General features: G+C 42.2%; 1 protein-coding gene across 1 annotated transcript in view; it reads right to left on the bottom strand.

The window, feature by feature from the left end:
* Window positions 1–22,676, bottom strand: part of pde11al (phosphodiesterase 11a, like) — a gene marked incomplete at both ends in the record, with an annotated part of 29,397 nt that extends 6,721 nt beyond the window's left edge. The window contains 15 exons of the mRNA XM_080425796.1: window positions 686–795; window positions 1,972–2,079; window positions 3,968–4,114; window positions 5,726–5,776; window positions 9,291–9,383; window positions 11,854–11,921; window positions 12,507–12,582; window positions 13,103–13,223; window positions 13,367–13,431; window positions 13,694–13,834; window positions 14,839–14,928; window positions 17,775–17,933; window positions 20,925–21,123; window positions 21,620–21,745; window positions 22,156–22,676. Coding sequence (XP_080281922.1) covers window positions 686–795; window positions 1,972–2,079; window positions 3,968–4,114; window positions 5,726–5,776; window positions 9,291–9,383; window positions 11,854–11,921; window positions 12,507–12,582; window positions 13,103–13,223; window positions 13,367–13,431; window positions 13,694–13,834; window positions 14,839–14,928; window positions 17,775–17,933; window positions 20,925–21,123; window positions 21,620–21,745; window positions 22,156–22,676 — 2,075 coding nt within the window. The remainder of the gene's footprint in view (window positions 1–685; window positions 796–1,971; window positions 2,080–3,967; window positions 4,115–5,725; window positions 5,777–9,290; window positions 9,384–11,853; window positions 11,922–12,506; window positions 12,583–13,102; window positions 13,224–13,366; window positions 13,432–13,693; window positions 13,835–14,838; window positions 14,929–17,774; window positions 17,934–20,924; window positions 21,124–21,619; window positions 21,746–22,155) is intronic.
* Between the last annotated feature and the right edge of the window lie 255 nt (window positions 22,677–22,931).

Here is a 22,931-nt window from a genome sequence, read left to right on the forward strand (position 1 = left end):
ATTAAAAAAAATATATATATAAACTTTTTTTTTGTGTTTTTTTTCACATTCACCAAAAAATCTGGCGACCCCCCCAAATTATTTGGCGACCCCCCCAGGTTGAGAACCACTGGATTACATAGTGGGCACAGCTGAGCGCAGGCCAGAAGCCAGAACAATATGCAATAAGGAATGAGGAGTGAAGACATGAAAAGTGACTGAGAATCAGGCGCATAAACAGAGCTATAGGAGTGTATTAGTACCCTGAGTGAAAAAACTTGAAAACCTTGGTTTCAGCCTGATAAGACCCCCTGCTAGATAATTACTGACACCGATGACTAGACCGATGATTAGAGTGAAGACGCAAGTCATATTTAAGCAAGGTTTTTGTCCCGCCATTGACTGCCGTTACCGTTATAAAATAAAAGTTAAAAAATATATATAAAACATTTGTGAAAAAAATTGGGAACGTACATCTTTGGCCTAAAGCGTGCACTAGAAATTTCGGTCGCAGCCTGGAAACCAGACAAATCTGCCAGAGCTGAATAGAAGGGATATAGTCTGGCCAATGGCCATGGTAGGCTAAATCGGTCGACCCATACACACACACACACACACACACTCTCAGACCCTCTCCTAGATGGTTCGGCCATCCACAGTGTAATAAAGGTTTAAATCCACTGCCTTAAGGCACATAGTGACATACTTGGCCTGGAAAGCGTTGTTGGTGCCTCTGTGATCCAGGTCATGACACAGACAGCCCACCATCAGTGCCAGGGTTTCTGCATCTGTCAGGACTTCCTGGAATCCAGCACTCTGCAGAAATACACCAACAACAGCTTCAATACTTGGATAAACAGGTTACATGTAGGTTAACCACGTAAAAGTCTACAGTACTTCGTTGCCCGGTGTCCCCCAGTGGTCTATACTAGGCCCCTTCCTTTTTTCACTGTATAGACCAAAACTCTTTGCCAAAAATACCAAGACCTTGTAGAATAGGGACGCTGGGATTCATGTGGTTAAAATGAGATTAAATGTTCACACAAACATCTTCACACCTGTCTAGCCTTTTGGCAGGTGCAGCAGAGAGAAACAGGCATGTAAGAAAATATATTTAAAAAAAAAACATGTACCTTCGTTCTGACAAAGATGGAAAAGATTGAAACGTGAACAATTCAAGCGTAGTGATTTTGCTGTGTAGTGTTTTTGTGGATTTGAAAAACAATATGTTTTAATATTAGGTTAGGATAATACTAAACCGTATCATATTGTTTTACCTACTTTATCATCAGTTTCATATTCAGGTATTACAGCAGCCATTAGAAGAAAAAATCATATGTCAAAATATTTGGATGACTACGGTAAGTTTGAAAACATCTTCTGAAAGTTGGCTCCATAGTACTAACTAATGAACTAACTCCAGGGCTCTACTTGTCAAGTGAAAATATTAATATTATTCTCTTTTAGGGCATCCTCAGACAAGCTCTCTTGCAAAGTTTCCAGTCTATTGCCTTAATGACTGCCTACTGCCTTATGCTGCCTGATTGCTGACTGTCTACTGCCTTATGCTGCCTTTAATAATGACTCTACTGCTTTATGCTGCCTTATTACTGACTCCCTGCAGCCTTATGCTCCCTTGTTGTCTTTTAAGTGGCACTGCGGTCCTGTTTGTGTTGTAATCAGTTGTGTGTGTGCGTGTGCGTGTGCGTGTGCGTGCGTGTGTGTGTGTGTGTGTGTGTGTGTGTGTGTGTGTGTGTGTGTGCGTGTGCGTGTGTGTGTGTGCTTGCGGGCACGTGTGCAATGTCGGCCAGTGTGTGCATACGTGTCTTTAAGTGACACGTGTGTCAGCTTTGTGTTGCAATCAGTTGCAGCTGATTGCTACAGACAGACACACACACAAAGTCACTAGTAGAAGCGGCTGGCACCACTTTAAAATATTTCATAAATAGATAATGATCTGTAATGACAGTCACCTGATGAGATGAAACTTACAGTGATCATGACGAACATGCACTGGGCGACGTTGAAGGCGTGCCTCCAGTTATGATAGGCCACTGTTCTGTAGTTCTTCCTCACAGTCAGAAGCCAGCGACATAGAACCTAAGAGATGAGAGACATTTTACTTTGCATACTGTATAGTGTAAGACAAAGTCAAATAGCAAACTTTGTCAGTGAAAGGAAGTCCCCACAATGTGTCGTTGACGCGTTGTGAGCTTGTAGATTGGCGAAATTCTGAAATGTTAGAATATTGTCTGATTTTTTCTTGGTAACATTTTGTCATATCTAAATGGGTCGCGACCCATTGTTTGAGAAACACTGGGTTAGACTACTGTGATGGTCTTCTCTTGGGTCTCTGGCAAAAAAAATCTATCAGACAGCCACAACAGCCCATTCAGAATGCAGCTTCTAAGAGTTCTGACATTATCCCAATTTTCAGATCTCAGCACTGGCTTCCAGTGAGTCATAGAATTGATTTAAAAATGTTTCTGCTCGTCTTTAAATCACTAAATGGTTTATGGCCAAAATACATCTCTGACTTGCTTTTCACATTATGAACCCTCTGAGAAGTCTCAGGTCATGCGGGGCCGGCTTACTAACTACTCCTGAAGTTAAAACAAAACACGGTGAGTCAGCGTTTAGTTATTACGCCACATTTGGAACAAACTTCTAGGAACTGAGGCTTTCGCCAACTCTGACTGCTTTCAAATGCAGGCTAAACACTTTTGTTCTCTGCGGCCTATTATTAAAACTTTCAGCCTGAACTTTCAGCATAATGGTGAATTTTAAGGTGTATAATGTTAACCACTTGAATCCGAGCGGGGCAACCATCGCCAGAAATAGCCGATCTACCAGTTCACAGCATGTCGCATAGCGACGCAGTGTGAGCTTGTAGATCAACTATTTCTGGTGAAATGATAGGTGTAGAAGGAAACAAGAACACACCAAGTACAGAGCCAACTCAGGTACGCTTCTGATTGAGCATGGTGTTATAGGCAGAAAGGACACCGGAAATATTAAACCTGTTTTTCACATGTTGTATACCTCTCCAGCATACATTACTGACTGACAGACAGAGGTTGATACGTGTTGGGGCCATAGTCTAGAGACGAGTAAGCATTAATCAGGGTGTTGTCCCAATATGATACTCCTGAGTAATAGGAGTTTATTGACATAATAATAATTACACATTGACATTTATTTTATGCCTATTTTGTTTTATTTGTTTTTACTTCTCTGTTTTATTCCTTATGGTATTGCCTTTATTTTCTTATTTTGAATTGCCTTTGTGTATGAAATGTGCTCTACAAAAGAGCTCGACTTGTGTTCATTATGTGTGTGCCATACTGGCTTTGTAAGGAGCTGTCTTGTGAGAATGGTATTCATCCTTGGCTTTATGATTATGTCCTAACAATTTGAATATTATAGAACCAAGAACACCACTGCATAATGGCCTGCTATTTATTGCTCTGAGTACAGCTTGTAATGAAACAAGCTCCCCTCTTATCTGTGCGTATAATTAGGTTCAGATCCCTGCTTTTAGCAGAGGACCTCTTGACTATCATGTACTTCTCAAGTGATATCATGTATTACATTTCTATCTTGGAAAAAAACTCACTCACTCATCACTTAAACCCTTCTGTATACTTACAGTAGTTGACCGGAGTTCCCCAGGGCTCTATACCAGGACCCCTCCTGTTTTCGCTCTACAGTAAATATTAACCGAAAATAGACTAAGCTCACGATTTTGAGCTGGTGTATATTTTGGCTTGTATATTTTGGCTCAATGTTTGCACCAGAATAGGGACACTCCGGGTTCAAATCAAATCTTTCATAAATGGATGTAACAAACATCAATCTTGGAAAAACGTGTGTCTCTGACTCCATTTGACTCAATCCTGACTGATCCAGAATTCCTCGATGCTTGCTACAAGCAGCAGACAAAATTATTCCAAACATGTGGTCCAACACCTGGTCCCCATGTCCTCACCTCATAGTCAATCTTAAACTTCTGGACCACTCCGAGTTCCAGAAACATGCGTAGCGAGGCAGTGATCATGGCGTCGTTGTCCAAAGAGAAGTCGTTGAAGTGGAACTCGTCAATGCCCAGCTCGCTGCCCAGGGGGATCTTGGCTGCCTTAGGAGGAGAGGTCAGAGCTGTTAATCACTTAAACCAGGGGTGGGCAACTTTGTAGATGGTGAGGGCCACAAAATGTCCTCAATCACTCTGGGGGGCCGCATTGTTTATCGGCAGGGACCCCCCCCCCCCCCCCCCCCCCCGTTGGCAAAACAGTCCGGGGGCGGTGCGCCAATTCGGACCAAAATGCCAGGGCTGAATTTTGGTCCCAGCCCGCCCCTGTTTATCGGCACTCTCGCCAGTAGTACCCCATTACTCAAAAAGCCCATAATAGTCACATAATGTGATAAACAAAACTTCACAGTCCTGAGTATGCCTTTCAGAGTATTGCTGTAACCTTGGCTTAAAAATATACAAAAATGAACACTAGAATTATAGTTAATAAGGCTTCTATTAAAATAAACGAGAGCACGCTCTACTGGTGGACTGTTGTAATTAAAATGGTTCATGAAAAGTTCCATGTTTGGAACAGTTGAAGGCAATAGTTCACCATTTCGGATATGTTTAGATTACTTTGTTTTTCTTTGTGATTAAAAAAAAAACGTAAAAAACAAACAAAAAAAAACACTTTTATTTTTGGATTTTTTTATATTTGGGCCTGGGCCGCATTGAGTGATGCCCGCGGGCCGCCAGTTGCCCATCCCTGACTTAAACCCTTGATACTGGAGTAGAGTTGCACTCTTTCTCCCTCTACACCAAATCTTCCGTGGGGGGGGGGGTGTGTGTGTGTGTGTGTGTGTGTGTGTGTGTGTGTGTGTGTGTGTGTGTGTGTGTGTGTGTGTGTGTGTGTGTGTGTGTGTGTGTGTGTGTGTGTGTGTGTGTGTAAAAGGGCAGGGAGAGACCGAGTAAATAGCCTTATCAAAACAGTTACTGTATATCAATGCAAGGTTGCAGTGGTTCTGGAGGTAGAGTGACCGCTTGGTAATTGGAAGGTTCCCGGTTTGATCCCTAGGTCTTCGTGGCTTTGTGTTGAAGTGTCCTTGAGCAAGACGGTGAACCCTTAACTGTTCTCGATGAGCAGCTTGATGTCTTGCATGGTTGCCTTCACCGGCGGTGTGTGAATGGGTGAATGTAATGCACTTTGTAGAAAGGCGCTAAATAAATGCAACATTTACCATTTGGCTGTTTTCACATGCTTTCACATGAAAATCCAATACAGATTTAACCCGTTCAATCCGGTAACGCATCTACAAATGTCTTAACAGGTTTCTGAAAAACCTATGTTGCTATAATATCAGTGGTGCTCAAAGTTTTTCATGTCAAGGACCTCCCAAAATGATATAAATTTGGCCGCGGACCCCCAGCTCAAAATATTTAGTTCCAGAGACCCCCCCAGAGGCAAAGATTTGAGTGACAAATGTTTGCTTTAAAAAATAATATACATTCAAAGATTTGCACAATTTTTTTATTTTTCTACATTAGATCTACAAGCACCCGGTGCCGCACTATGAGCTTGTATATCTGCAATTTTTTGAATAGCCAAAGTATAAAATAATGATTCTAGCTCAAATCTAAAATGACACAGCATGCGTTCCCGGATTGAATGGGTTAACAGATAACCTACTGTACCGCACAATGCTATTGGTCTTGTATCATTCTGTCTCACTATACCTTCAGTCTGTCAACTTCTACCTTGGAGCAGGTAGCATGGTAGGACAGCATCTGAGAGAGAGCAGAAAAGACATTTAGACAAACCATTCAACAGACTTTTGAAGCAATACAATCCGGGAACTTACAGTATTTAAATGAATGACATTTTGTTTTACTGTAACTAATCTGTAAAATATAATTTTAGACATGGCTATATGCCACCAGACAGGCTATGGAGGTTCACTTCACTCTGCCTTTAACAAGAACTAATGTGCTGAAGAGAACGGTAATGTATAGATAGCAGTAACACATTGGAATAGGCTCCCGCCACATACAGTATAAGGATAGGCAATAAATCAAGCTTCAAAAAGAAATTAAAGGACGCCGTGATTAGTAAAGAAGTTATGTTTAGCTTGTTTGGATATGCATTTTTCGACAGTGGTTGGAGGTGGTCTCCATATACTCTTCCATTCAGAAATGTAGAGACCCTGGTGTCTGGTATAGGACAGTGGTTCTCAAAGTGGCGTTTGGGGACCCCCAGTGGTCACTGGTCAAGGGGTTTTGCAGGGGGTCCCCCAGCTAAATGATTGATAACTCTGAGAGTGTACAAATGGAACCAAATGAACACCCTGGGGACCCCAAATGGAATTGTACACTCTCGGAGTTATGGGGGTCCGTGGCCTATAATGCATAGTAAACTGGGGGTTCTTGAAATGAAAAGGTTTGAGAACCACTGTGGTAGGACACCTACTGGTTGATTTGAAGCAGGCGGTGCACTGGATTGGACACTAGATTGCACCGGCATATTCATTGTCGTTCGGGACATTGCTAAAATTGTCTCTCTCCATTGGAGAGAGTGAGAGAGGCAACGGACATAAAACATACAGATAGCAGATAGCTTTAATATGCGTGCAAAACCATCTAGTGAAAATGTACCCTTATACATCTGCTTGTAAACAGAGTAGATCCATTGTTTTACTAGGACACACACCACTAGATTATTGATATGTTTGGGAAATATTTATCCAACCCGCTGCATCTTTCCCCTCTTATTTCACTTTACAATCTGGATTTCAGACAGCTCCACTATGCTTTAATTTTATGCAATAATATTAGCCCCAGAAAAATAAGTCTATTTGATAGTGTGTTGTGAAACAGTGAGATGGTGTGATCGAAATACAAAAGTGTGGCTTAGCTTTTATAGCTTTTATTGTGTGAGCAGACTGCTCAATTGTATTTGTTATGAATTATTGAAAATGGTTGAAATATTGATAGCGGCGGAGACAGTGCAGCACTGTTTGGTAAGGATGTTGTAACTGCTCATGTTCGACACCAGGCAGGCAGTGGAGCGTTGCAATGGTGAAAGAAAGCCAATGACCATAGTAGTTTGCATTAACCTGTATTAAAGTATCAGTTCTTTATTAAGAACTGAGGCCAATTCTACAAAATGCCCTCTAAATCAGTAGTTCTTACACTTTTTCGTGCCAATCATTTCAATATTTTTAAAAAATGGTCAAAAATTGCAGATGTACAGCTGCACTGCGAGCTTGTATCTGCTATTTTTGCATAGCATAGCATAGCCAACGCAAAAATCAAAAATGACACAGATGCTTTCTCGTTTTTTTTAATGGGTTAAAAAATTTGAAGGGCAGCTTTAAAAAAAAAGATTTTAAAGATTTTTTTGGCTTTTATGCCTTTTTGATAGGACAGAAGGCTGACAGAAAATCGTGAGATAGATGGGGAGTGACATGCAGCAAAGGCCGTCAGAATCAGGAGTCGAACACACGACACGAGGTGCCCAGACGGTTACGCCAACCGTCCGGGCTTGAAGGGCAGCTTTTAAAACGTAATGAATTCTGCCAGGGAGTTTTGATTTGGTGTTATTTGGTGCTATTTGATGTTATAGAAAGTAAATCAAATGTTTGCTCCAATTCTTGAAAACATGGAGCTGATGGAGGTGTAAATATTGTAGTAAACCATCACTACGACACCTCGGCTCCAACAGGGAGGCAAATGATGACAGAGAGAGAGAGGGAATGATGCAGGCCAGTAGGCCTGTCACGATTATACATTATCGTTAAATCGCAATCATTTGAGATAATCACAATTATTTTTGCATAATCGTCATAATCGTTTCCATGTTGAAAAATGTTAATATATTTTCAAACATTTTAAAAGATAGTGGAAATAGCAGATCTACAAGCTCACAATGCGTCGCATCGAGACGCGTTGTGATCTTGTAGAGCGGCTATTTCCGCTATTAATGTTTTTTTTAAGTGTAAAGTTATTAAATATGTAATTTCCTTGTATATTTAGATTATTTGTCATAATCTGCCCTGTGCAACTTCAAAGCCTAAAAGCCAAACAGAAATGTAAAAAAAAACACACACAATTAAATTGTTAATCGCAATTATTTGTGTGACAATTAATCGTCATGTAAAATGTCATAATCGTGACAGCCCTAGCCAGAAGATGAAGTTGAACTAGAGGTGAAGCCAGGCCATAATTTATTAATTGATCGACAGAAAAGTAATTCAGTTTTAGTAACGGAACTGTCCGTTCACTAAAAACTGTCTGAGTGTTTGCATGGTGTGATGTCACACAATCAAAGCCTCATCATAGACAAGCATAAACACCTGGTATGCATGCATTTCACTCAGCCTCTGACAACAACAGACCAACATGGGACAGCCATATACTGTAGACATGAAGAGGTAAAGCATCCCTGGTTATTAGCAATACATTGCCAGCTTTGTTTTTGTGTATCAAGTGTTTCCCACCCCCTTTTCTCTCTCATGTACATTATATCTGACTGGCGCAGTGATATGCTTGTGGTTCAAGAAAGTAGCCTACAAAATAAAAGTCTTTGAGTCGTTGTCATGGTTAATAATTTACCAATCATCTACCAACTATTGTAGGCTACCTAATCCTATGTGTAAGCTAAAACATAAATAAGGTAGGTCGCCTACATACTTCGGTAATTTCTGGTTATTTGAAGAGGTTCAACTCTCCGGCTGTCTATCTGCGGCGACCGGGGGCTGGGGGCCTACCACGTATTTGCCTGGCCTTACTCATAAAGAGATCCTGCGTCCGCCACTGGTTGCCGTGTTGGATTCTGGGTCTGTACGTCACCGTGGGCGCCATATTGTGGAGGGGAGCTCATAAGGAGCATGCGCAGCAGCTTGGAACTTGCCTCTCGTTGTATTTTTATGCAACTCCATTCAGCGAAGACCCGGCGAGGACGCGCTGTGATTGGTCAGTAGTCGCTGCGATTGAAATGTTGGGCGTAGGGCTCCCTCTGCCGAATATGGATTTGATCACTCCCTCTTTCTTTGGTGTTTCGCCCAGGCGGGCTTGGTTATATGCCTAAACCTAACCCTAATCCTAACCTTAACCTCACAAACACTATGCCTAACCCTAACCTCACAGAAACCATGCCTCAAAACCACGCTCACCTGGACGGAACACCGGGAAAAGAGAGAGTCCGGTGACATCACACCACACTCTCTGTTAGTTACACCATGAGGCAGGTGCATTACCTGGTGAAGCCACCAGGGTACAACAGTGAAAATATGTCTATGCTCACGTCCAGCGCCACAGACTGCTTAGCCCACGTCTTCTTCACTTGGTTGTACATCATGGTGTTGTTGATCCCCAGCCCACAGAAGATAACAAACGCCTGCGTGCACAGTACAAACCACATTGTTACTGCTGCTATACACCCTTTTAGTGAATAAAACATTATTTTGCCCAATATGTATGGTAGAGTATGTTTTACAATATAAATAACACGACTATGGCGGTTGTAGTTGATCTACCTGCTCTTCTATAGGCTCTATGCACAGCAGCCATTTTGGAAAGAAATTGGGCCTCTTCTTTCCTTACTTCCTTCACAGGTCTTACCAATTATAATTAACAAGGCTCTGTTCCATTTAGTGTAGCACAGTAGTTCTCAAACTTTTTAATTTCAAGGACCCCCATAAGAGTTACACACCTGTAAGGGGCCATTTGGAAGGAACCATGACGGTACCTGGACTAAACTGGTGTAGCGGGGTCCGCCCATAATTCCGACATCCCATTATTCCAATTGCTAGGTTAGTGTGAGGTTAGTGTGAGGTTAGGGTTAGGGATGGGGTTAGTTATAATGGGGCCAGTCAAACCAACGGGACGTCGGAATAATGACATGGTGTTTCCAGCGAGCCAACGTGCCCAATATCAGCACACAGACTCTGTTTGACCAGAATGGAACAGAGCCTTAATTAATATAATTGGTAAGACCTGTGAAGTAAGGAAGAGGCCCAATTTCTTTCCAACATGGCTGCTTTGCATAGAGCCTATTGAGAAAAGTATATCCTGTGGTTGGGTAAGACCACTACTGGTAGAAGTGGTCTTGCATGAAAATTGAAATCTTGGCAGAAATATATAGAATGCCAAATGTGCGTATTGTTTGTTTAATTGACCTGTCTAATTCATTGAGACTGTTTGGCTGCACAGCAGGGGTCCAGTAATAAACAACTGCTGATTCCAGACAGTCAACAGCTTCTCTTCAGAAAGGGAGGGGATATAACTACAAAATCTACAAATACAAAATCATTCCGAATTTCTGGGGCCCAGTCTCAGAACCTTTTATCAGAACTTGTGCACCCCCAGAAATCCTGACTCTCTGAACTAGTTCAGAAAGTTTTTTTTCCGATGTCGGAAGGAGCATGTATTGGCCTTAATTCTGAACCTGTAGGCGTAACTATTATTGTTCCAGTATGTATCAACATATGACCATTAAAGGATGAATTCTGTGTGTGAGTACAGAAAGGATCTGTAATGGGATGTTAAGGTCAGGAAGTACGGAGGACAGAACAGCATATGAGGAGATGCTGTTTTTATGCTCCAATTTTCCACAATAAAATGTCTATACTTCATCACCTGAGTTAGTGGAAATTTATATTTTTTCCATAACACCGTCCTCAGCCCAAACTGTCTTTCTGTCTTAGCTCAGCAGTAACCTACAAATTGTTGCTGTCGGGCAGAAACCTCGTTCAACCAATATGAAACAATTTTTCAACTTTTTATGTTTTTTCGTAGGTTAAAGGAGTAGTTCACCCAAAAAATGGCTTATTTTCTATCAATTACATTACACATTCCTGAGCCAATAATTTGATGACCGGGTGGCTGCTCAGTCTAACCGGAGATTCCACCGGTCATCAAATTATTGGCTTAGTAATGCGCCAAAAACGAAACAATCTCCATCAATTCAAGGCTTCATGGGGTGTGTAATTGATAGAAAATAAGAATTTTTTTGGTGAACTACTCCTTTAATGCCCTACTTCGTCATACTTCAGTGTCACACAAAAGAAGCAAAAATAGCCGACCTACAAGCTCACTGAGCTTGTAGATGTGCTGCTTTTGCTACTTTTGAAGTGAAAAAGAATGTGTCTGTGGGTTTTATAAATATTTAACCAACAAAGTATTAAAAGTGCTTGTGACTAAATAATAACTCCATTGGAACACAGGTTATTTTTTCAATTTCCTGAAATGTAATGGTTTTGCACGTACAAGATTTCCACCCGACAGCGACAAAATGTCTGTGCCACAGCTCCACAGCTTTATTAAACAGAAAATACATTTTCAGGTGGGTTGCAAAATTTCAGCCAATCAGGAGAGAGTACCCATTTATCAGCTTCATTTTTATAGTGTTCCAGGTCCAATTTTGTCTGCTCATTTCTTTGTGTTATCACGTCCAATTTCGCTTGTTTTGTATCCTGTATGAGTTATTTATCCTGATTGTTACTGAACAAACACTCAAACACTATAACAAACACAATAAATGAGTACGATCACAATATGGAGATATTTAACAGTTATTTTAACCAAAGCAAATCGCTTACCCTACTTTCAAACATACACTAATTTCAGATACAGATTTTGCATCTTGCATTAAAAATGTGTTTGCCTTAATTAAAAAGCAAAGGGGAAACGGTGTGTGGGAGGGTTGTCGTGTTTCGCTGACGACCTCTTTTTCTGTCGCCCACAAGTATTTAGGTGTGAAGACGAGGACTCGTTAAGCGGGATTTAATGTATGCAGTGTACTATACTGTACACCCACACAGAGGTATTCAGTACATGCATACTTGTGGTCAGAAGAAGACATTCACCTCAAACAGCCTTTGGTCTGCGTCGTTGAAGGTCTTTCTGTCCAGTCTATTCAGAATCTGGGCCACCCCTGTGGTTGATGTATTAAAAGAAACCTTTTCATTCATGCAAAAGAATGGTTGTCCAAAAATAATAACAAACAGCAAAAAATAAAAAAGTGTTTCTCAATTAACCGCTTAAGCCCTATATGCTTCATCATGTATTGTATGTCTTGTATGTCCTGATTATGAATTGAATACATAGGACCACAATGGAAACCAGCCCTCGAGGCTTTTTGTGTTATAATTTTAGCATTGCTTGCGTACTTGTACTTGCTTTACTGTTGCAGGTTGAAAGTGGTTAAAGATGTAAAATAGCATTGATTGATTGATTGAATACTTTATTAGACAGAAATGTAAACATCATAGGTACAGACAGACATTTGGGCTGACACAAAAAAGTGCTGGGGACTTGTTTTCATTGTGGTCCTGTATTCAATTAATTAACATAAAATAACACAAATACAATATATATATATATATTTAAAATGTCGTCAGTGTATGCCATCTCCTTTCTATGGGAAAGTGAGTCAACAGGAAAAAGGGGGGACCACTCTGAATGAGACACTTCAGATGGAGGACAACCTAACCTTTTATTGTGTTGCAGGTCAACCTACCAATGATCTGATGGGTTCGGTTCCAGATGGGGACACACAGCACTGACCTAATGTGGAAGCCTGAAGCTTGATCTGCCTACAGTGTATAGAGGAGAGAGAGTCATAACAACGTATGTACCGTACAGTATGTGTGTGCACCTGTTATGTCAACCTACATACAGTATATAACCATGTATATACAGTAAGGTGTGAGCGTGTTTCATGACAATTTACGTGTGTACAACAGGGGTTCTCAAACGTTTTAATTTCAATGACCCCCAGTTTGATACGCATGAGGCCAAGGACCCCCATTTTGATCCCATTTTCTATCTCTGGGACCCCGATCCACATTATGAAATCCTAACTCTGTTAGGTGTACAAATGTAACCAAATGGACCCATTTGTAAACTCTCAGAGAGTTACAGACCCTCAACTCTACAAGGACCCCTGGGGGTCCCCGGACCCCAGTTTGAGAACCATTGGCGTGTACTGTGTGTGTGTGTGTGTGTGTGAGTGTGTGAGTGTGTGAGTGTGTGAGAGTGTGAGAGTGAGAGAGTGAGTGAGTGAGAGAGCGTGCTTGTATCAGCCTATCTCTTATCAGTGACAGATCCTCACACCTCGGCATCAAAGCGTGGGTCCTGACAGACATCGCTGATGTTAACCGGCAGTCCTGTGGACGCCACCAGCTCAGCAATGCTGTTATTGATCAGCCAATCAGAGCACGACAGCTTCTCCATGCTGACACAGACAATAAAAAAAGACAAACAAGGAAGCACAGCATTCTCAAGAAAAGGTACAATGTAACCTACTATACTACTTTAAAACAGCAGCAGTGGTATATTATTGAGAGAGTTGTATGATTTAGGTTTTTAGCAATTCACCTGATCTCTCGGTCCATGTTGCTCAAGGGAGACATCAGCTCAAACGTCTTGGAGAACTTCACCACCTGAAGCACAGACACAACTTTCTCATCTGCTCTGCTCTGAACTGAACTGAACTCGTCATACTGCATCTCATCTCATGCCATTTCATCACTATTGCTGCTGCACATTGCAACAAGCGAGCGAGGAGCGTGCAAACAAAACAATACTGTGTGAGACTGCAGGCAGGCAGGCAGGCAGGCACACAGAGAGAGAGAGAGTCAGAGACAGACAGAGAGAGAGAGAGAGAGAGAGAGAGAGAGAGAGAGAGAGAGAGAGAGGTCTCACAGGTGAATGGATGTCCTCCAGCAGGAGCACAGAGCAACGCTCGCACTGCAGGAGGGTCAGCGCTCGCTGCATGATCTTCCTCACAATCTTCTCCAGGTCAGTTTGCTCCTCAAACAGGTCATTCACCACCTCCAGCAGGGCCTGGGGTGGACCAACCAAGAGCCCATTACACCAGTACATCCTCAACATGTGGGCTGTGAGGATATTACAAGTGGGTCGCCAAATAATTGGCAAAACACCACAATTTTTTATAATTATAACATTAATGTTAAAAGATATATAATAATGTAAAGAAAATGGCATGATATTTTTTCGAACTAACTTTGAAAATTAGTTTTCGTTGTGATACTGACGGATCCAAGCCGCAACACAATCGACCGATTGGTCATTAAAATCAGCATGCTCTGAAAATGCGCACTGCCCAGCCATCTGACCACTTAACACGTCAGCAGTTAAGTGGTCAGATGGGTGGGCCGTGATCACTTTCAAGATCCAGAAAAGGTTGAGAACGACTGCATTACGCCATCGCCACACTGCGAAACCCTCAGTCTTCATTTTAATCTGAAAGTCTTAAGAATTGACCCTTCTGGATCCATTTTTGCACTCCTGACTGAGAGATAAATGAACACTGAGATTCTTGCTGTGCACCACACAATGTTTTGTTGGTGGAGTTGTAAAGGTCATTACACAGAAACGGCATTTTGTAATGCGAATAATTCATCAGAAAATATATATTTTTGAACTGTTTGTTTGTGTTATGAGAACATTCACCCAGAACCAAATATTATGTGCCGATGAGGCAACGTAGTTGTAATTCAGAACGGGGTCGATTTGTCTGAGATTCCTCACTGCTCATAAAGGAAGGAAAATATTCGCTTTCGTTGAGTATTCCGCATTTTTGTACTGTTTATTAGTCATGACCCCCAGCGTGTAAAGGCTTTAAGTCAGAACAGTGTTGCATAACATATTGATTGGAGTATGCTGACATGGACAATGGTTTAAACAGAATGATTTTTAATCAAATTATAGAGAATAATTACCAAGAAGCAATATTGGGAGGGGGGAGTGTTACAAAACCAAAACCCCTCATTAAAATCTTTCTTATTTTATTTTTTTTGTAAAGCACACATTGCGTGACCTCTCACCCTACTCCTCTCGTACTCCTTGCGGGACTCTGAGAACAGCTTGGCGTTGGAGATTGATATTCCACAGAATGGCAGATACATCTGCAGCACCTGCGTGGAGGAAAGCACACAACGCGCCCAAGGGCATCCATCATCTTTAAAGGTCAGCTACAGTATGGTTCTGCGGCACGATGCACTAGAAACTAAAACTAAACTCTCTGTGTGGGTGAGAGACGGGAAGAGGCAAAAATAATGATTACTTTACTTTTTTATTTAACCTTTATTTATCCACTTAAAAGAGTGGTTCACCCAAAACATTACTTATTTTCTATCAATTACACACCCCATGAAGCCTTGAATTCATGGAGATTCTTTTGTTTTTGTCGCATTCCTAAGCCAATAATTGCTTATTTAAGCCCTATTTCTAAAATAGCCAAAGTACTTTATAAGCTCACAGTGCGATGCGTTAAAGCCACTCAGATACAGTGCATAAAAACTCAATGAAGTGCTAAGTCTAAAAATGCATAAAGGTTTTTTGAAGAGCTATGTAGAGCTGTCCAATGAAGGGAAGTTGTTCATTTATTGTCTCCGCCAGGCCGAAAGGCATGGCGAGAGAGTATGTTTTACCCCCTGTCCGTCCGTCCGTCCGTCCGTCTGTCTGTCCGTCTGTCCGTCTGTGGACAGCTAATCTCCCGCACCGCTGGCTTGATCGCAGCGAAACTGTGCACACACACTCCCTGGATTCCAATTCAGAACCTCTGCCCCAATTTTTTCACATGGCCCTGTTATAGCGCCACCAGGAGGCCGCTTTTTGCTAAACTTTTTTTTTCACAGTACTCCTACAGATTCTGTCCAAACATCACGCAAATCGGTACACAGTATCTCTATAGTCATTAAACGAAACGGGTCTTTCCGATTTTTCATATTCCAACCTGATTGGCTAAAAATGGCTTCCAAAGTTTGCAGGACTGCTCCGTTTTGAACAAAATGCCTCAAATTATGAACACAGCATGTCATTTCCGTGAAACTTTGCACGCACATTCCCACTATGCCGAGGAAGAAATACCACTTGAGATTTTTCTAATCAGCCTCATGGTGGCGCTATAACAGCCCGATTCGTGTTTTTACCTATAACTGCACCAATCTGCGTAAAACTTTTTCACATCTGCCTTTTATAGCGCCACCAGGAGGCCGACTTATGTAAAACATATTTCTTTACATTACTCCTTCCGATTTTATCAAAATTTCACGCAAATAGGTACACATGATCTCTATAGTCATGTGATCAAGACGGATCTGTTTAATTTTTCATATTCCATCCCGAGTGGCTAAAATTCACATCTAAAGTTTGCAGGAGTGGCCCGTTTTGAACAAAATGCCGCAAATCATGAACACAGCGTCCGATTGTGGTCAGACTTTGCACGCACATTCACACTATGTTGAGGAACAAATGCTACCCTTTTAATATTTGCCTGTTATAGCGCCACCAGCAGGTCTAATTTAACAAAACTCTTTTTTTGAACAAAATGCCTCAAATCATGAATGCAGTGTCCGATTGCCGTGCAAGGCCTAAGAAGAAATGGCACCCTTTTCACATTGGCCTATTATAGCGCCAACAGGAGGCCACAATAACCTACCTGACCTGGCGGAGACCTGTGCTCCAAGGAGCACTTTTTCTAGTTTATATATTTATTTCAATTGCTCAGCTACAACATGTATTTTACTCTTAAAATTAATCCCCTAGTATTTGTTTCTGGTCTCATTACAGTTTCTGATATAACTGAAAATAAAACAGTTTAATAGAGAGGGAAATGTATAGAGAGAAATGTATAGGATTTCATCAATTGTACTCTGCCACCTTGTGGACATAAAGTATACTTCATCAGTAATATAACCCGACAGTGGACACTTGCAATAAAGTTATGGCTTATGGGTGCTGTAAGTGATTTTTGTTTTGTTTGTTTAAATAAGTTTTAAATAGCCTAGCTCTGTATTCCCATGGCAATCATTGCTATGGACTGTTTGTTCAATAACTGGGGTTATATTTAACTTTAATTGTACTGTGTGATTGGACTGAATTCTTCTCTAACGTTGAAGTCATTATGTCATAGATACTGTATGTCACATAGACGACTGACGTCATACATGACTGTCGTCATACATGACTGACGTCACAGACTGACCACATGAAGTCCGAAATCCATATTCCCATGTGGATCCTGTTATCCGTATGATTAGATTGTTTATATTTGATAGGTTGGTACACATCTACATGTATTTGGGATTTAACTTCTTTTTTTTTTGTCTTTATGTCTTTCGTTTCATTGTCCTTTATGTCACTGGATTTCAACGTCGGGGTGTCCAAATGAGCACTTACAGGTCTGTAACTTTGAGAGTGTACAAATGGAACCATGAACACTGGGAATTTTACGGTGTATATTTGGGTTCCCATATGTATCCTCTCAGAGTTACAGTCCCTTAAGGGCCCATGAGGGCCCCGGACCAGACGTTGGCAAATGGCGTTGTGTGTCACCATGTCATCTTGTCTTTTAGGGACTCAACCCGACTATGTTTTTGTTTTAACTACTCTGCTGCCAAAATAATTATCCCAGTAGGGGACAATGAAGACTTTTCTACTGTACCTCTACTTAACCACCCTCTATTCTGAGTAAAACGAACCTGAGTTACTTACTGTACTTGGACTGCTTTTTTCCCTTTACACCAAATTTCTCTGCCAAAAATAGCAGATAGAGCTTGAGTGGTTAATTAGTAATGTAATTTTTTCCCTTCCTAGAAATGTAACGGAGTCAAAAGAACAATATTTGTCTCTGAAATGTAGTGGAGTGAGTATCCAAAAGTATACAAATGTACAGATACTCAAACTCAGACCATCTGCAATTTTTGGCGAATGTCCCCCCCCCCCAGAATAGGGATGCTGGGGTTCAGGTGGTGCTCACCTTCTCATCATCCTCGGTGAAAGGCATCCCCATGGGGTCTTTATTGATGGCCTGAACGACCCCTATGACCTCTCCATCGCTGTTACAGATGGCCATGCACAGGATGGACTGGGTCTTGTAGCCTGTCAGCTTGTCAATCTCATCACTGAACCGATGGTCCTGGAGCCACAGAGACACACGACACGATGAGAAATAAAACACGCACGCACACACACGTTCTCCAAAACATCAGAATTACACAGTAATGTATTTATTTACACACACACAAACAACGGTGGTTCTTCAGTGGTTCTTTGGGGTGGTTGAGGTGCAGAATAAAGCACCTGTTGCCCCTGTGTGCTTCTGTAGAGCAGTGGTCCTCAAACCTTTTCATATGAAGCACCCCCACATTAATGTGTATTTTACCGTGGTCTGAACCCATCTGAAAAGATTGTGTGCCAGGAACAAAACGTTTTAATTTTTTTTTTTTTTTTTAAGTTAAAATGTTTTAAGATCTTTTTGAAAATAGCAGATCTACAAGGGCTTGTAGATTTGTATTTTTAAATAGCCACTGCTTGTATTTTTAAATAGCCGATGTATGTAGGGTTAGAGTGGTTAAACTGATTTATTAACTTTATTCAAGTTTAAACTTTATTTATTTATTGGGGGTCCCCAGACCCCATTTTGAGAACCACTGGCATAGAGCAGTGATTCTCAAACAAGGACCCCCCAGTTAGGACCACGGACCCTCATAACACCGTACAGACAGAACCAAATGGACACGAAAGGGTCCATTTGGTTCCGTCTGTTATGGGTCCATTTGGTTCCGTCTGTGCGCTCTGAGAGATACCAGTCATTTAGCAGGGGATCCCCTGGAACCCCCTCAAGAACCCTGGGGGTCCCCTGACCCCTTTTTGAGAACCACCGCTTTAGAGGTTGTCTACTGGTACTATATCTTTCTTTTTAGGCACCCTATCGCACCATCCTATCCTATATTAAAATTGCCTAGTGGGTCAACCCGACGATGGGTGGACGTCACAAACGTAACATGCGGACCTGCGAGGCCCACCGTTGCTCCGATCCGCACCAAACTTGCAAAACAGCCATAACTCCAGTTCCCAGCATGCTAAAGGCCTATATAGCTATATAGCACCTTAAAGGTGTTATGGCACTGTATAGCACAGTATAGCACCAAACACTATAGCACATTACATTACAGTCATTTAGCAGACGCTTTTATCCAAAGCGACTTACAATAAGTGCATTCAACATAGGTAGGCAAGAAAATTACTAATCACCAGAAGTCTTAAGTGCATTCTCTTCTAAAACAAGCAACTAAGAGCATACCTAGCTCTAAGGTAAAAGTGCAATATATCAGCTTCCTACTGTCTTAAACAGATGAGACAAATAGGAAAATCAAATGAGCAAGAGCTAAAACAAATAATTGACAACAAGTAGGCAAGGCTAAGAGGAAGGGTCAGGGTAGTGTTTCCTGAATAGGTGGGTTTTCAGCCTGCGGCGAAAGATGGGCAGTGATTCTGCTGTCCTGACATCAGTGGAGAGTTAATTCCACCACTGTGGGGCCAGAACAGAGAAAAGCTGTGACCATGTAGATCGGCCAAAAGGACCTCTGAGTGACGGGGGAACCAGCCGCCTCGAGGTGGCAGACCCAAAAGAGGTTTAAAGCCGTACCAGGAAAGTAAAAAAAAAAAGATTTTTAGCAACCTCTGCAGGTCACAACCGTCAAAGATCTTTAACGGAGTCCTGCATTACCCAGAATTCCATTTGTTTTCACCTGAAGGCGGAAGCGTTTCAAAAAGCGTTCTTTTTGTTGTTTTATACTATCTGTGGATTGTTTCTCTTAGCCAGTGGAGCTTTAGTTACCGTGAGCTGTGCTTTCTTTTGCTGTTGTTTTTCCATCTTCAAATCCTATAATGCCATAAAAACAGCGTGATATTCCTTTTTGTTACTAGCGGTAGTTCCAGGCCAAACAGGAAACCGGTGCATTTTCGTTTCCGTTTTTCGTCCGGATGACGTCATTTTCGCGGGAAAGACGCCCCACTCCACTTTCAATAGAAAATATGTTTAAAAAAGGCTTTCGGGGGTCAAATTCACGGAATGGGCGTTGTGAAACAATTGCCACTCACAAAAGATATACAATTTAACTTTAGTTTTTTTTTTTTAAGTTACCTAGTATAACTTTAAGAACCAGATAATAACTTTATGTGGCCAGATGTGGCTCATAGTGCTCAATAATAAATGTTCCTACACTAGATGCCCTACATATTACAGACATATTACAACACTTGGTCATTATCCATGTGAGTCCCATGCAAAGTTGAAACACTGAATTAAACCCACTGGGTGTTATGACCCATTTAGATTGACTTACCGGTAGATGTCCACTTATATAAACGCATACATGCATGGCTGTTCCACTGTGACGTGTTTTTTAGGCCTGTAGAAAACAACATTGGTTGTCGTTGACACATATCTGCACTTACTGCAGTAAAAGACCTCAGGGGTCTTCGCATCTCAACATGCCCAGGGCCATGGCTTAATGATGTGGAGCACAACTGGTAGTGGATAGGAATGAAGCGAGACCTACTGTATATAGTAGCTTGTGTGAAGCTGCAGGGATGGATTTCACAACCCAGTTCTTTGACAGTGGTGCTTGTCTTTTATTTTGACGTAATTGGAATAATTACCTTTACCAGCCTTCACTGTTGGAGAAGTGAAAGTGGCCAGCCCTCAAGCCAAATGTTTCAGTTTAGATGGTCTGAGAGGGAAAACCAAAACGCTCGCCCCAAAACACAGTCACCCCGGGGGCGCGACCTCGGAACAGTCGCCACCTGGTATTCCTAAACATAACCTCAACTATGCCTAAACCTAACCTTATTCCTAAACGTAACCTCAGTAAAACGGTGCCAAAACCTAACCTTACTCCTAAACTTAACCTCAGTAAAACTATGCTTAACTCTGAACTTATTTCTAACCTTATCCTCAGTAAAACAAATGGGGGAGCGTGTTTTGGGGTGAGTCTTCCGGTTCGCTGAGAGCAATGCTGCATTCCACTTTTTGTTACCTGGGGTAAAATATGAAATGGAATTATAGCACATTCACTGAGTATAAGTTTTCATGTAGACTGTGGACATGGGCTCAAGTTTTTACCTCATATGCGTTAGGAATATTGACGGTCTCTCCGTGCTCTGCCACATATCCGATGATGCCCTTTCCCCATGGCACCTGCACCTCGTTGGAGTTCAGCGTGCTGCACGAGGGTCGCACCGTGGTGCCCGAGTGCACGTCGAAGAACTTGGACACCAGGATCCTCTTGTGCGAGGGCCCCTCCACGAGGAACAGCGAGCACCTGTCAGTGTTTGACAGCAATTTTTGATTTAGACATAGTCTTTTGAATAAAAATGTATTTTAGTTTTAGTCATATTTTAGTCATCTGAAAGGTTTTAGTTTTAGTCTTGTTTTAGTCGACTAAATATCATAAGATTTTAGTCGACTAAATCTACAGTTGATTGAAAAATCTATTTTGGCAGGCCTTGATGGCGTCGTAATGGCTGATTTTACACTTGGTTTGCATGCTGAAAATAGCCGATACAAGCTCACAACGCCTCACAGCCGGACTAGTTGTGAGCTTGTAGATCTGCTATTTTCAGAGCACAACACCGGAGTGCAACCAAACATAAGATGACTCGTCTTTTAGTTCTACTGGATCTCTTCTCCTGTATATTTAGTCTTTTTAGTCATCAAAACTTAGTTTTTATTTAGTTTTCGTCAGTGAAAAAAGGTATAGTTGACGACCATTTTTCGTCATATAGTTTTAGTCAACGAAATTAACACTGGCACGGCACCTGTCCGCGTCCACCAGGATGCACGCGTTGATGAGGATCTTGTAGCTCAGGTTGGTCAGGTCCAGGTCGTTAGAGATGTCCTTCACCAGCTCCAAGAAGAACTCGCGCTCGTTGGTCTCCTTAAGCCTGTATTTGGGATACAGGATAGGTGGGCACTATATGGACATCTGGGCACCTCGATGTAAAATTGGCTATTTTGTCCAAAATGTTAAAAAATAAAATATTTGAAAAATGGTAAGTATATGAAGGCTAAAGTAGGCCTATGATGTGAACATTGAACGGCACATCATTATCAGACTTAATTCTATCCTTCCACTTCTTGTTTAGGCTATGCCCCAAAATGACTGGTTTTGTAGCAATTTGTAGCAATTGTAGAAATATTCTACCTTAATTGTCGAATATTCAAATTATGTATAGCCTACTTTAGCCTACTTTACTTAAGACCTTTTTTTTTTTTTTTTTTTTACATTTTGGACAAAACAGCCAACTTTACATCAAGGTAACCAGATGTCCCTATACTCGACCTATCCTGTTACCTGTACTTGTAGTCGATGGCGCTGGACGCGTACTGGGGCACGCTGACCCGGGACTCCAGCAGCGCGCTGAGGATGTGCGCTGTGCTCGGCGGCAGCGAGCTGGCTTTGCGCAAGAGCGCGCGGCGCCGCACGCTGGACTGGGAGTCGTGCCCGCTGGTGAGACTGACGTGCTCGTCGTAGGTCCGGTACGCCGTGGTGGCCTTGGACCGCGCGAAGTTCCGCCGCAGCTCCATGTGGGACGATCGGCGCCGGAGTCCGGGTCCGTCCGGGACCGGGCTGTTGCTGCTGGCCGGGTCTCTGCAGCCGGGAACACTGCCCGGCGTCCGCAGCCGATCAGGAGAAGCGATCGGGTGACCCGTTCGCTTCTCCTGGTCAGCCGCGGACGCCTTATTGGACGCCGGGTGGTCTTTCAGCCACCTGCTCACCGCGTCGCATTTTCCTTTCCGAACGAGGTATTCCTCGAACAGGTCCGGGTGGCAGTCCAGGAACGCCTCCACGTCCGAGAAGTCGAATGCCGTCATGTTGGCTGAACCCGCTCCTCCGAGACGCACGAAGCCGAAGCGCTCGGGATATAGTTGACCGACCAGTGCGTTAAGGGAGAGGAGAGGATATGAGAGCCTATAAAGGCGGATAGGCTCTCACAAAAGTGAATAATTCCTTCCCCATCTATGCCATTCCATAGTATGGCTATTACTCTCCCTGAAATTCCGGAGGCACAAATAACGGCCAAGTAGATGATGAACGAATCTCGGTTCAGCTGGTTGTCAGTCAGTCAC

The sequence above is a fragment of the Gymnoscopelus braueri genome, assembly GCF_963280865.1.
Source record: "Gymnoscopelus braueri genome assembly, chromosome: 4".
Taxonomy (NCBI): Eukaryota; Metazoa; Chordata; class Actinopteri; order Myctophiformes; family Myctophidae; genus Gymnoscopelus; species Gymnoscopelus braueri.